Source organism: Sphaeramia orbicularis, chromosome 12 (genome assembly GCF_902148855.1).
Source record: "Sphaeramia orbicularis chromosome 12, fSphaOr1.1, whole genome shotgun sequence".
Lineage (NCBI taxonomy): Eukaryota > Metazoa > Chordata > Actinopteri > Kurtiformes > Apogonidae > Sphaeramia > Sphaeramia orbicularis.
This window is the reverse complement of record NC_043968.1, coordinates 71983278-71996072: the sequence shown is the minus strand read 5'-3', so window position 1 is coordinate 71996072 and position 12795 is coordinate 71983278. Positions and strand designations below refer to the sequence as shown.

The following is a 12795-nucleotide window of genomic DNA, read 5'->3' as shown; positions in this document are numbered from 1 at the left end:
GTTCGGCGCACTGCAGATCAAATTTAGCTGAATGTGGCCCCTGAACTAAAATGATTTTGACACCCCTGCCTTAGATTAACACTAAACCTCTCTTTTTTTCTAGCCTCCCCTGACAGACAGACAGACAGACAGACATATAGACAGATGTAGTGCAACACAGTTAGACCGTCGCTCTGCCTCACGTCTGTCACAGAGTCCCTCTTCTTGATGCTGCCTCTCCAGTACGGTACAGAAGAGGGTGCTCACCACCACTGCAGCTTTTTGCAGATATTGAAGGACACCGGCCCTCTGAGGAAGTACAAGTACCTCTGTCCTGCATCTGTGTTTTCTGTCCAGCCCAGTTTATCATCCCGTTAAGCTCCCAGGTAGTTGTAGTCTGTACAAGCTCCACACAGTCACTGTTGATGATCACAGGCTTCAGTTGAGGCCGAGGTCTAAGTCCACCACCATCTTCCTGGTCTTGGTGATGTGGTTGGAGTCCTGGATTAGTTTCCTGTTCTACTCCTCCTGTCCACTCCTGACACAGTGTCATCCACAGTCTTCTGCACATGGTTAACACCAGCTTTGTCCAAATGTTCAGTGTGATTCATCCAAACAGCTGGTCTCTGGTCTAGCCATAAAAGGAGGTCTCAGTCCAGAACAAACTGAACCATGGTTTGGTTCATGAGCACTGTGAAAACACTTTTTGGATTGTTTGGACTTTGGGACCAGTTACAGGAAGTTATGTAAGGGTTTTGTTGTGAAAAAACAAAAGATGAAAAAGGACACCTGCCTTCAGTCAGTTGTTAATGTAGTTGTTTGCCAGGAGGTAGTTAGTTATCTGCATCTGACAGGGTAATGACGGACTATCTGATATATGGCACATGGTTTGGTCAATGTTTTGAAGCAGTTTAATCGCTCACCATCTCTTCGACGTCAGACCTTTATATCGGTCCATCAGAAGGGCACAGATGTGTGAAATACGTGACCTGTTTAGTCCTTTTACTATCACTGAGCTGGTCTTGGATGTAATTCTCATCTCGTCATTGTTGGAAAAGTCTGACTCTTACTCCTTTTACTCTTGATCTGAGCCTTTGCTCCATGCTTTCTGGAAAACACACTGCCCCTTCACCAGCTGGAGGATATGTTTCTCTATTCTCCAACCTCAGGGGTGGTTCAATTATAGAGCAGCATGAAATACTATTTTAATTTGGATGGTTGAATTCTTGGGTTTAATCACATTAGTCAGTATTAGTTAGGAGTCTTTTGTGTCACTAGATTTTCTTTGTTTCACTGGTCAGTCATAAATTTCTTAGGACAGGTCACATCTTGGTCACATACTAAACTGACAGAGTTATGATCGCAGGACTAATACACATGCCCACAGACGATCGTAAACAATTAGACGTTAAGAGGTAAACACTAAATAGGGGGTTTTACATAGAGTTGAGGTTTCACATCTGTTTGACTTTAGAGTCAGATGACACCAGTCCATGTTCTGTGACCCAGCCCACCTGTAGCACAAGGGGTTCAGCCCTGATCTTCAGTTTGGAGATCAGTTTACAAGGATTATAAAAGTGATGCGCATTGCAATGTTCTGGATCCATTTCCCTGCTTGGGGTGTGGATCCTCAGCTGAGTTATATTTCGTTTGTGATCAGATCAAGTCAATAATTAAAGCTATAAAAATGAGACCAAAAAGAATCCGGACTTTTTCTTGGAGCTTCCAACAAAAGAACACGTTTACAAGCGCTCCAAATGTTTTTTCACCTTCCTTATAGATGATATGGCCAAAGATGCAGCATTTGGAGGTGTAATGATAAAAATGATGATCCAAATTATTATATATGCATGTATTACAGTGTTTTTCAACCTTTGGGTCGGGACCCCATGTGGGGTCGCCTGGAATTCAAATGGGGTCGCCTGAAATTTCTAGTAATTGATAAAAAAAACAAAAAAAAAAAAAACAAAAAAAACAAAAAACAACTTACTGATAAAAAAATATATGGTGAGTTGAGAGAGACAATCCCAATACATAAAAGACATGACAAAACTGTGAAGCTGAAACTGAAATACTGTGGTTCTGTTTATCTGTCAAATGTTTATTGTGGTCAGTTTCAGATGCTGCAGCTCTTTCATAATTCATAGTTTGAGTTCATGTTTGTTCAGTATTAATTGTCAGCCTTGTAAACACAAGCTGGACTGACTGTACATACCCAGACCAAGGAAAATCAAATTCTCACTTTGTGCCGTAATCTACACCTGGTTTTTCTGCCTCCGTCCATAATATACATTATATAGACTAAATGGCGTCTAAAATTAACATTTATTTGCAACATAGTATAGCAAACTACTACATGATCAAAAACAAATTAATTTTAGCAAAAGAAAAAGTCTCTGTTTTGAATGTCTGGGGTCGCCAGAAATTTGTGATGTTAAAATGGGGTCACGAGCCAAAAATTGGTTGGGAACCACTGATGTATGATATGTATGTACTTAAAACTTAACATCTGATGCTTTGCAAAGTAGCGCACTACAATGCCTTAAAATACATGGTAGCTTTCCAGTTGCACCATTATGTACTAGCTGTGTAATAATAGCACAGAGAAATGCTTTGGAAGATGAATCCCCAGATCCCTGGTTTATATGAATGGGACAACAGCAATCAATGTGAATGATGGGATGTACTGAAGATAAATTTCATAGACAGACAAGAGGGGGATTCCCCTGAGCCAAAAGCATGAATGAAAATCAGTGGTGGAACCACGAAGAGCCTGGGTTAATTACCTTCTTCTGGCTCAGACTACACATCAATAGACTAGCTTTGTCATGATATATGTTACAGCACAGTGTGAGCAGCAAAGAGCCTATAAAAAGCTCTTTCTCAATTAAATGAATTTATACTAACATCAATATTTCAGAGGTCAGAAATGGATTGTGAGTAGTATTGACTACAAGTATGTGAGGAGTAATGGAACAACCACTGCTGATTGGAAGAAATGCAACTGTGATTATTTCTCTTTTTGTCATTTTTTCATTTAGCCTCTCCACTATTTATAGCTTTGTTTGTTTCATAAGGTTGTAGGATCAGAACAGGCTGGTTCAACCCTCCTTCAGTCAGAGCCACATATAAGGACAATACTGACAATACTGTACCTACTGCAACAAGGTTTTCCACATACTCCATTTTTTCCCTTAACCTGGGCGACAGTATGGGGTCTTTAGTACTTTGTCTCTGCTGCACATGTTCTCCTTTGTGAACGAATATGGACTGTATCTGTCCTGACCAAACCCCTCTGCTTCATTACTTCTGCCAGGAGTTATTGTGATCACTTTTTGTTGTGTGTTTGTTTGTTTGCGTATTTTGTTTGTTAGCAACTTTATTACAGGAAAACTATTACAACCATCTTTACCAAACTTTACCCACAGATAGGCCTAGGCCCTGGGACGAACCCATTAAATTTTGGGCCAAGTAGGCCAAAGTTCAAGGTCACAGCAAGGTCAAAAAATCTACAATTTTCCTATCTCTCATCATTAAGCAATTTTCGAAAATTCATAAAAAATTAAAAATGACTCCCATTAGCCTCTAATTTGATACAACCGTAGCTTATAATAATATCTCGTATCTGGCACAAAATTGTCCACATCCACTGTGGAATATGGACTCTGTGGACATTTCAATTTAACATTGAAAATCCCATTTACGACACATTTTTCATTATAACTCAACAAATATTGATTGGAATTGAATATAATTTGACATACACATGACTGGTACCAAGCTTCAACTTTTTCTGCTGTATGGAACAACCTTGAAACAGTTTCATTTAAAAAGAAATAGTCGATCCACACATCCACACTGTTTTGGGTGCTTGGCAGAACATTTGCATTCTCTGAACACTTGTTTAAAATGTGCAGATTGTGGTTTTGTATTGTCTTGTGGAAATATCCTTGGACATCCCTGGAAAAGTTGTCGTATTGAAGGCAGTATGTGTTGCTTCAAAATCTCAAATCTCATTCAGGATTGGTGGTGTAACCCCCCCCCCCAGACCATGACAGACTCGGACTTTGGGATTTGTTGCTGGTAAAACACAGTGTCCATTTCTTCCACAATGGATGTGGAACTGAATTGATGTGATGCCAGCTGAGGGATCACACAGTTCAATTTAGGCTTGTATTGCTCTTTCCACAATGAAATGTATTCAGATTCTTTGAGTCTTTTAATTCCGTATATTAGACATAGAGATATCCAAATCCCTACAGTGTTTTTCTTTGAGGAGCACTCTTTTTAGATATTTCCTGTCTCTTACATATTTGTTGTTATTTGTTTGTTTGGCCATCTTTACCCCATCATTGTTCCTATAAAGAGCAAAAACTTCTATGGATGGTGTTATTGTACCACATCATGATTACAGTAGTTTGTTCATATCAGCTGTTTCACATTGTCATTTAATTATTATACCTCATTACTAGCCCTTATTTATAAATTAAATGAAGTTGACCAGACAAAACACAAAATATAGTTTGAAATCTGTGGTTTTACGTATCGAATCATCTTATCCTTGCCATTCCAAAATTATTTAAATCTGACATCCAGTGTAAAACCACACAGACACAGCGTCATTATTTATTTAACATAAATGAAGTTAATATGTAGAAAAGTTGAGTTGATGAAACTAAGTACACCCCATGGTTCAATAGTTTCTAGAGTCACCTCTAGTAGGGAATGGTTAAAAAACAGGTCGTCTATCTGCAAGTGATGAAGCTTGTTTTGATTCCTCCACTTTCCTGCAATGCGTCTCCCTCTTTAATCTACAGTGTGCTGCTTCCTGCTCCCTCCCTCCCTAATGATGTGGTCGATATTCTGCAGTTTGGCTTCATGTCCAAAGGCTCTGGTTGATCTGTGTCTGTCTGTCTACCCTCTGTTCTCTTGCTGTGCTGCTCCTCTTCTCTTCCTGATCCCTGTCAAGCCCATTTTCCACTAGATTTCCGGGAGCTTTTATTACCAGGAACTTATTTAGCTGGGTAAAAGAATTCCTAATCTGTGTGCTTTGTGTTTCCACCAAACCTCAAAGTTTCTGTAAGTGTATTCAAACCAGGCTTGGTGATTTCTAGTTGCCGACTCATAGTCTCACTGAATTTCTTTTGAGTATATTCATCATACGTTTGAGTAGATCCAGGGTCTTTTGAGCATATTTCCTGAATACGCTCTTTAGTGTACGCCAGGGGTTTTCAAATCCTTGAGTGCTGGTATCCTGCATGTTTTAGATATTTCCCTCTTCCATCACACCTAGAAGCCATTACATCGTTATCAGGCTTCTGCAGAGCATGATGACGAGCTGATCATTAATTGAACCAGGTGTACTGGAAGAGGGAAATATCTAAAACATGCAGGATACTGCAGGATACATACCAGTTTACTGGCCCTAAACTGGAAAAAAAAAATGTATTGAGCAAATATGTTCAAGGTCCAAGCTTATTATACAGGGTTATTCAAAATGAATGAACCAATTTCATGACGCACTGCTTCAGTTCTCAAGCATCGTCATGGAATGAGTCAGTGACCATTTGAAAGAGGAGTTTTGTAAGTTTTGAATGGTTAACCTTGATGAGCTTAAACATCGAATAAGAACAGCGATCAACTCAGTGGATTGTGATATGTTGATACGTGTCTGAGAGGAATTCTCTTATCACATCGATGTTGTCCATGCTGCAGGTGGTGACACACCGAACACTTGTAAGACAGGAAATAAAAATTTATTGTGAGTAGAATACTTGTGACTTGACTAAAGATTTCTATTGCTTTTCCTTATTAAAATATTGTGTAATGAAATCGGTTCATTCTTTTTAAATAACCCTGTACAAAGCATATTCAGATGGACAGACAGATGATTGCATTGTACCTGTAGGAATAGACATGATCGTCATCCACTTCTTGTAGCTTCTCTTCTTTTGCTCCATTTTCCAAATGTTCAAAACACAAAGTGAATCTTATAAAAATAGAATACACCAGTTTACAGACACACACTGGCTTTTATGGGTGAACGTAACTGTGGAACACTGACAGTGTGTTCCACCAATCAGCATTCTTCAGCACACCGCCCCGCCCCCAAGAATTCCTGAGAATCTGAAAAGTCCCACCCTCCTACCAGGAACTTGCTCAGGGGAAGTTTTGGGTCAAGGGAAAGTTTTTTACCGGGTTATTTTGGTGGAAACGCACAGAGGTTTTCAAAGTCCCAGGTAAAGTAAAAGTTCCTGTAAAAGTTCCTGTGGTGGAAAAGGGGCTAAAGCTAGCGGGACTACTTTTTACACGTTTTAATAACAGTGGTAGCTGATGGTTCCTCTGTGATTTTCATGTGCAGAGACATAGCCTTCCTCCAGTGACCACCCACAACATGTTGGATGACTCCACAGATCCCATTCTGAGCAACGTGAGACGCATTAACCTGTTCAACTCTAGGACTGACCGTGTAAAGGTATGCAACACACTGGACTTCACACACTGATCATGAAGAATAATATCATCATCATATGTGTTAAATAATATATTACTATTTCATGTGAAGACCTTGTAAAATCAGAATGATAAAACATGCATCTGGTGACTGACCATTATAATAATAATAATAATAATAATAATAATAATAATAATAATAATAATAATAATAATAATAATAATAACAGTAATAATAATAATAATAATAATAATAATAATAATAACAGTAATAATAATAATAATAATAATAATAATAATAATAAAAATAATAATAACAGTAACAATAACAGTAATAATAATAATAATAATAATAATAATAATAACAGTAATAATAATAATAATAATAATAATAATAATAATAATAATAATAATAATAATAATGATAATAATAATAATAAAGGCCAAAAACTTATCTCTTACAAAAACAAATTTTCCATGTTTTCCATGTGATCAAATGTGACTACATGTGAAATTGTAGAATATATTTAATTGTAATGTGTGAAGCTCTTGTAGATCCTGTGATACATTTAATTCCATATGATTATATCAGTGGTGTACATGGGGTTTGAGTCAGGGTCTTCAGTAAAACAATAGTAAACACATCTATGGTACAACCATTACAGCCATATACAAAAAAATGAACATGTTCAGATGTAAACCACAATGAGCATGGCAAAATATTCCTCCAATACTAAAGCACTCACCTGTCACCTCTAAATAAGGTCCATACATCTGTCTTTTCTGACAGTGTTTAATGAAATTCTCATGCATCCACAGAGGCTATAAACACTGAGATGGTTAGGATCATGTAAATGCATTAAGTTCTGTTATACTGTCTGAAAGGTTCCTCCTTTGAAAAAAATCAGTGACTTATACTTTTACTGTGAAGGTTTGTCATGACTTAACTCAGCTTTGAGTCTGTTCAGATCAAACTGACTTCAGAGTTCTGCCTCTGGAAAGATCTGCTCAGAATCCAGCCATCCAACCAACATCAGTCTGTTGATCTTCTAATCTGTTCCTAATTTAACCCATGTGCAGCGTTCTGTATTGGGCTTTGTGAACTCTGCTGTCCCACCGCCTGTAGGGTCAGCTCAAAGAAATCACTGAATTTACCCTGATTTTGACAGATGTGTGCTCTTTCAATAAAAACTGAGAAGTATCTGTAGTGCTGGACTTTGAGGCGTTAGAGTGACTTTTTGGATGTAGGATATTTCAGTTCAAATGCAACAAAATTACCCATGAGCAGCCTTGTGGACAGAAGAAGGATAAAACTGACGAAATACTAAAGAAAAACACATTACACACAATCAATTTCATTTTATATTGACAGCAGACAATGCCTTGCAGATGGACCATCACTCACTCACATGTAATACGTGGGGAACTTATTATCGTACATTGTAAAATGGGTTTGACATGTAGTCCCACATTTTTCCCAAACCCCTTGGACACTGCATCATCTACTGTACAAAGTGTTTTTATAATTTGTTTCTGTGCCATGTGAAGGATGATTGTTCTATGTTCTGTGTTTCGTCCTTGATGCTGTCCTCGTAGATTATCTTCCACCCTGAGTTCCTTTCCTCCACCAGTCCTCTGCTTCCCATGGACTACGAAGACTTTGTCCGTGGCTGTAACCTTGGAGTCTTCCCGTCCTACTATGAACCATGGGGATATACGCCTGGTAGTCTTTTTTATGTTGAAAATACCAAATGTGTGTTGGGTAGTGAAAGGACCGGGTCAGTACATAGTGTGATTTTCACAGGTTGTATCGTGTTATGGCAGCATCGTGGCTGCGGAGCTGATTACAGCTAGAACACCACATTTTCCACCAGTAGAACTGCTACATATATAAGAACTGGCTCAGTGATCCACTAGAAATACTCACCAAGTCTATGTTAATGGATACAGCACAAAGCAAATGAAACAAGTGGTGCCAGGCACAACAAACCCCGCCCCTCACATGCGTTGTAGCTTATTTTGACATCGAGCCAGCTGATGTTATCATGTCTATGCGTGTGTTGATGTCAGCATATCAACTGCCTCTATATACGTATGTGCCAAGTTTGAAGTAAATTGAAACAAAATTTATGTTTTTATAGATATTTGAAATTTTGCCTGTTATTAGTAAATGGGAAAAATCAAGATTAAAAAAATTCATAAAAAAATTGAACTTGGACCTACTTATCCCAAAATATAATCACATCTATTCTGGGTCACTGGCAATCTATAAACCCAATTTGGCATAAATTCAACCAATAGTTTTGCTGCTATAGACATGTGAAATGTTGCCCATCATAAGTAAATGGGGAAAAAAAGATTTTAAAAATTCTTTTAAAAAAATTTCAGCTTTGACCTACTTTTCCTAAAATGTAAGGATGTCTATTCTGGGTCACTGGTAATCTATAAATCCAATTTGGTATGAATTCAACCAATAGTTTTGCTGCTATAGACATTTGAAATTTTGCCTATTATAAGTAAATGAGGAAATTTTTTTTTTTAAAAGATTTGTAGAAAATTTTAACTTTGACCTACTTTTCCCAAAATGTAACCAGATCTATTCTGGGTCACTGGCAATCTATAAACCCAATTTGCTGTGAATTCAACCTATAGTTTTGCTGCTAGAGTGTTAACAACAAAGAAACAAACTGAACCAAAAACAATGCCCCTTGCCTCCTTTTTGGGGGGCGGGGTAATAAACACAAAGTAAGACAGATGAAAGACATCGCGGAGCAGGTCGATTTTCAAAGTAAAATACCCTGTTCAGCCGCTGCATAATATAAAATGATCAATCAATCAAACAAATTTTATTTATATAGCGTCAAATCATAACAAAAGTTATCTCATGATACTTTACATTTGGAGCTGGTGTCGACCAGACTCTTAATAAACCAACACATGATAAAACCTTTTCTCAGGGCCGCTTGGAGCTTTCATACTGTCATCATAGCCAGAAATACTGATTAACTAGATTAGATTAGATTAGATTAGATTAAACTTTATTGATCTCACAATTGGGGAAATTTAACTGTCAAGAATAAAGTGCAAAAAAAGTTTGCATGCATAGAGTGCAAAAAACAAGATACAACTGTAATAATAATAGTAAAAAAAAACTAAAAAAACTACAGGCTATATTCATATTTACAACACAGTGGAATTGCTAAAGGTCAAAGTGCAGATGAAACACATACAGGACAGGGTTACACTGTTGTGTTGTACAGACTGACAGCACACACAGGTGTCTCTAAACTACATCCGCTGCACTGCGGTGATCCTAATTTCACTCATTTTAAGACGACTGGTATCAATTAGCTGCACCTTTTCAATGAGGTTAATCCAGGGAATGAATATTTATGCAATTACTTATTTTAGTCATAACTGTATCTTTTAAGCGAAGACACTTTAACACTTCGAACTGTTTAAAGTGGTTCCATATTAGTCACATCTGGGCAACTCCCATCTATGCCATAGACTCTAGATAAAAATCAGTGTCAAATCACCTTTTCCTCCCACTGTGTAAAAACCATAATCCAAAGACCAAAAACCATAATCCTGCAGTAACAGCAACAGCCATGTTGTCTGTGTGAAGTGATTCAGCAGTTTGGACGTGTTGTTCAGCCAGTTCCTGTGAACACAATCTGAACACAAACCAGTCTCAGGATATTTACATAAAGCTGTAGGTATTAGGGTAATATTTATGTCCTATACTGCAGAGGTCACCATGTACTCAAACCAGTCACCAGAACCACATCATTCAGTACTTGGCATTTTGTTCTCAGTTCTACAGTTGCGGAACAAATTATTAGACCACCCTTGTTTTCTTCACTTTCTTGTTCATTTTAATGCCTGGTACAACGAAAGGTACATTTGTTTGGACAAATATAATAACAACAAAAATAGCTCATAAGAGTTTAACTTCAGAGCTGATATTTAGCCATTTTCTATGTTTTCTTGATAATAACCAAAATCACTTTAGTTCTTACATCAGTAGCTATGACTTTGTACCAAGGTTATAATAGTTTTGGATTTTCATTCTAGTTTAGTTTTATTTAGTTTTGGCTTTTTTTTCTCTTATTCAGTTAGTTTGACTTTGTTTTTAGAGCAGGTTTGCTAGTTTTCATTAGTTTTCGTTATTTTCTAACTACTTAGTTTTAGTTTAGTTTTAGATTTTTTTTTTTTTATATCTTTTTCTTCTTCGCGGTCATATTCAAATAAATCCCAGACAGGATTCTGCTGCTTTCTCCCAACTTTAGTCTCCGTGTTTCCAGGTAGAGTGGGGACCAGAAGACGACTGTAAACCACAAGTGACCACAAGTGACCGTTAAATATCATATGGTGCCAGCAGCTAAAATTGCTTGAGGGAAATAAATCGATTTCGTATCAATCTGACATTGACAAAGACAAAAACGAAGGGAATTTTATCCATAATTTTTATTTGTTTTAGTTAGTTTTGTAAGCATACAATACAGTTTCAGTTAGTTATCTTTTTTTTTCCTTTTAATTCTAGTTTTTATTTATTTCAGTTAACAAAAATGTTTTTACAATTCTAGTTTTCGTCATTTCGTTAGTTTTCGTTAACAATAAAAACCTTGCTTTGTACTGACAAAAACAGTGCTTTTAGGCATTCCGTGTTTTCTTTTCCGTCTGTTTTAGTCACATGATACACACAGGAGTTAGTACTTGATTGCATAACCATTGTTTTTGATGACCTTTGATGGTCGATAATTTTTTCCGCGACTATATGTACATGCAGAGCTGAAGACTAGGTTATGTTAGTTGACAAGGCCATTACAAGTTTAAAGAGGGTATGCACATACGTCCCTTCCCCCCGGGCCGCGCCCCTCTAAGTCAGACTGAGTGGCAAACACCAGCCTGCTCAACATGATGGAGTATAGCAGTAAACACAGCCAGACTGGGAAAATGTGAAATATGACATTAAATTAAGGACAACTGGACTGGACACGGATCTGTACGAGCTACCAAAGAACAAGTGGTCCACAGACATTGACATGTGGACAGAAATCACGTATCCGGACATCCAGGGTGTAGGGGATCATTGCTATTTTTACCTGAAACAAATATGCATGGTTTCATCATCACTGACAACCAGGGTCCAAAACTAGGCAGAGAACCAACTGAGCCAAAGTGCATTTACACTAGACCGTGGACTGACCCCAGTGAATATATGCATGATTTACTGGGACTGAGGAGATTTACATCTAGTTCAGATCGAGTACTTTATAAAACACAGATACTACTGCTGTGGACCAGCAGGGTACGACTTTATTCTGGTAAATTATTATATTTTTCCCACCTGTTTTTAAATTATATTATTCTTGTAATATTATGGCTTTATTGTCAGCATATGACGACTTTAATCTCATAAACTAATGACATTTTTGTTAAATTATGAGTTGTTTTTATAACTACGACTTTATTCTCATAACATTGTGATTCTTTTTGTATTCAACTTTATCATAAAATTACGAGTTTGATATCGATATTTTATGACTTTATACTCGTAGTGACAAGTGTTTTTATTTTCTCATGTGGCCCTAATACGCCATCATAGCTTTATTCTCCAGTTCCCTGTATTTGAAAAACTGGGTTAGCCTCAGTTTAAGTTAGTTTCCTAACCATGTAGGAGCACAAGATTCAGAATCACAAAATGAAGACAAAAACCATGAAAGATCTGATCATGAAACCAAGAGCTTTACTAAGAAGTAACGTTAGCCAAAACAATACGTAATTTAAGGTCTGATTTGACCCAAAAATACAGCATAAATGAATGTTACCTGACACCAAACGGGATCCACAGATCTAGGTTTGGTTTCCTGGATTTGTGGATCCATCTACATCTCTTTACTTTGTCTTTCGGTGCCTGTAAAACGATAGCTCCGACTGCTTTTCAAACATGTTCATACAATCAATTGCACAACAGCTCTTCCCCGTTTTTTATTAAATATTGTTCTTCAGTTTTACACAGTATTGAAGCCAACGCTGTCACTCATCTCCCTCTTTCTGCCACTCAGTGGGCAGAACTGCAGTGACTTCTGCTAGCAGTGACGTCACGTGCATACCCTCTATACTGTACAGATTTACTCTTTGATGGGCCCTGTTCTTTTCCCAGGTGAGTGTACTGTGATGGGTATACCCAGCGTGACAACCAATCTGTCAGGGTTTGGATGCTTCATGGAGGAGCACGTATCAGACCCTACTGCCTACGGTGAGTTTTCACAAACACAAACATATGTCTGAGCTCCATGAGGCCTTTGGTTCTGACTCACTGTCTGCGTTTGCTCCTGTACTTTGTGCCTCTCGTAG

General features: G+C 37.6%; 1 protein-coding gene across 1 annotated transcript in view; it reads left to right on the top strand.

Annotated features, from left to right (window-relative positions):
- gys2 (glycogen synthase 2) overlaps nt 1-12795 on the top strand; it is a 40197-nt gene that overhangs the window by 23559 nt on the left and 3843 nt on the right. The window contains exons 12-14 of the mRNA XM_030149816.1: nt 6341-6454; nt 8029-8155; nt 12602-12697. Coding sequence (XP_030005676.1) covers nt 6341-6454; nt 8029-8155; nt 12602-12697 — 337 coding nt within the window. The remainder of the gene's footprint in view (nt 1-6340; nt 6455-8028; nt 8156-12601; nt 12698-12795) is intronic.